At 26.4% G+C, this 3074-nt stretch overlaps 1 protein-coding gene across 1 annotated transcript; it reads left to right on the forward strand.

Annotated features, from left to right (window-relative positions):
* Positions 1 to 766: 766 nt before the first annotated feature.
* LOC126555678 (uncharacterized) lies at positions 767 to 2532 on the forward strand (the record flags this gene model as incomplete). Its single annotated transcript, XM_050210575.1, has 4 exons — positions 767 to 889; positions 1162 to 1346; positions 1422 to 1595; positions 1671 to 2532. Coding segments are annotated over exons 1-4 (1344 nt in total), but the record flags the coding sequence as incomplete, so codon positions are not given.
* Positions 2533 to 3074: the final 542 nt, after the last annotated feature.

Consider the following 3074-nt stretch of genomic DNA (forward strand, 5'->3'; position numbering starts at 1 on the left):
GTTTCCATCTATTATAAAAAATCATTATTTAATAATATTCGTAATATGTTTTATTATTTAATCATGTTATAGTTAAATATCAACGATAAAATCCTCAATCTCATTATTTTAATTAGAATTTAATAATTTATTTGTGTTGAATAATATTAGGTAACGGTCAAATTAAAAAAATAATCTGGTGATCAATAAATGATTGTATCGCTGTTGTTTAACTATATACTCCGTACCACGAGAGAACGCATACGACTCGCGCATCCTCCCGCGTCTCCTCAGCAATTGTAAACTATCGAAACCGGTTTCCCTTAATTCCCGGTTTGGGGATGCGCAGAAGAACCAATTTTGATCGGCCGCCGTATGCATTCTCTCGTGGTACGGAGTATAGTTCATCATTTAATCATTGGTTTTTTTTATTATGGTTTTTACCTTTCAAGTGACGGAATGTCCTTTATTGGTGAAACAGATTACCACTGGGCGCGCTGTAATCGTTTCAAAATGACTGATGTATTCGGGTACCAGATTATTAACATATTATCATGATTATGACAAAACATTTGAAATTTGAATTATTATTATTATAAATACGATATTATTATTATGATTACCTACTTTCCTTTGTACCTGTATTATGTATTTGTTTTATGTTAATTATTTTATAGTTAAATATTATTATTAACGTAGGTAGGTACCTAATAAGTAATTTTATATCTTAACGGTTATTAATACCATACTTATAACTTATATAGTTAATAGTATATAGTTATATGAAATGGCATTACTTTTAAGTGATATTTTTTCCTATGCTAAATGCTCAGTCAACTCAAAAAATGCAATTGAGGGTGAACAAGTTTTAAATTCGAAACAAATTGTGCTTTGTGGAAAATTAGTGAAGGTAAGTTTTTAATTAAAAAATTATAAGTTGTATTGGAATTGGATTCATATTTTTTATTGAATTTCATTAAAATAAATTATTGCTTAAGCATGAAATGAATGATGATTTATGACAATAGTTTATTAATTTAAACAGCTATAATGTAAATATATTATATATTATATCAATATATGCAATATGTATATTGTATATGTCTGTTAGCTACTTTATTTTTATATTAAAGTACATAGGTAGTATTTACTTTTTAATTAAATAATTTTATATTTTACTAGGAACAAATAATCACTATAAAAGCACTAATTATTCAAACATCTCATATTCGAGAAATGCCACACGAAGTGAGTGGTAATTTTAAATCAGGTGTTAAATTAGAAATAATTCAAGTAAAATATACTTGTGCAGCTGGGGCATCAGAATGTTGTAAACATGTTGTAGCAATACTTTTATATTTAAATAGGTAAATTAATTTTATAATTTATTTAAAGAAATAATTATTAGTCTTACAATGATAATGTTGAATGATTTTTGTTAGAACTCCAATATCTGATATTGATACATTATCATCGACCGATGTTAGATGTGAGTGGTCACGTTTTAAGGAACCATCTTTACAACAATATTCTCCTGTTCCCATTAAACAATTTTGTTGTTGCAAACCAATAATTGTTCCGACCTGTAATAGAGAACTATCAGGTGAAGACATTAGGTATTTAACTAAAAATAAAAAACTAACATAATAATGAGTATTATTTTTTTTAGCTTTTTCTTTTGTGCATTGTAGATCAGCTTTTGTTTTTGCTTCGCCACTTTCAGCTTTAGCTTTACATACTAAAGGTAGAAATTTAATTTGTACTGAAGAAGGGAGATTAAAGAACATTGATGCTGATTCTAATATTGAAATTGTGTTGACACCTAATAGTTTGCTGGATATTGTTCATAATTTTTCTGTAAATGAACTTAAAAATTGCTGTTTAGCTAGATATTCCAAATTATTAGATAAGCCTACAGAGTATATAAGAAATAAGTCTCTTAAAGATAAAGTCTATTGGAAAGCTGTAAGACAGTTTAGGATTACAGGTAGCCGGTGTTATTCACTATACACCTATAATAAATCTCAAAAAACTGAAAAACAGTGGGCACTTAAGGCTAGTAGATATTTTTGGCCAAAAACATTTACCAATAAGTTTGTAAAGCATGGCATTGAGTTTGAAAGTATAGCAAGACAACTTTATTCAAAAACTAATAACATAAAAGTTTATGAATGTGGATTTATTACCCATTCAATAACACCTTGGTTAGGGTACTCACCTGATGGTGTAATTTTAGATGCAAACAATAATCCTATAAAACTAATTGAAATAAAATGTCCTTTTAAAGGATCATATCAGAGTCAATTAGATATGCTTGGTGACCTATCTTACATAATAAAAAAACCTAATGGTAAACTGGACTTAAAACAAAATCATGCATATTATGCACAAATACAGCTTGGGTTTGTAATGCTAAATGTAACACATTGTGATTTTATAATTTATAGTAGCTTTGATAACAACTATCATGTTATTCCTATAGATTTTAATTATGACTACTGCAAACGTATGCTTTTAAGTTTAAAAAGTGTTTATTTTGACAAATTATTGCATGAAATATGCAAATTATCAAACAATAGATGATTTTATATATACAAATATACTATCCAATATACTGATTTGGTCAAAAATAAATCTTCTGTTGTACTTAAAAATCTACTTTAGTCACCTTACATCTGTAATATTTCTCAAGCTTTAATCAGCATAATATTAATACTATTCTAGTAATATATTTATAATAATAACACTGTATTGCTAATTAAAATTGTATTACATAAATAGTATATTAGTACATATCATTTAGATACACAAAAAATGATTCAAATAATATAAATACTTATTACTTACAGATGTATATATTATTATGTGTAATTTTCTGTGCCTAAATAATTTTAAATATATAGAAATTGATATAAGAAATGTGTAAATTATTGTGTATTTTTTCCAAATTATATATACTACCTAACACATTTAATGCAAATACATTATACAAGACTATATTTATTGTACTTAGTCAACTGAAATATTACTAAATTTATCATTTGAGAAAATTGGCGGACTCAGATTACAAATGCCTCCAATTATAACCATAATAT

Source organism: Aphis gossypii, unplaced genomic scaffold (genome assembly GCF_020184175.1).
Source record: "Aphis gossypii isolate Hap1 unplaced genomic scaffold, ASM2018417v2 Contig00996, whole genome shotgun sequence".
Classification (NCBI taxonomy): domain Eukaryota; kingdom Metazoa; phylum Arthropoda; class Insecta; order Hemiptera; family Aphididae; genus Aphis; species Aphis gossypii.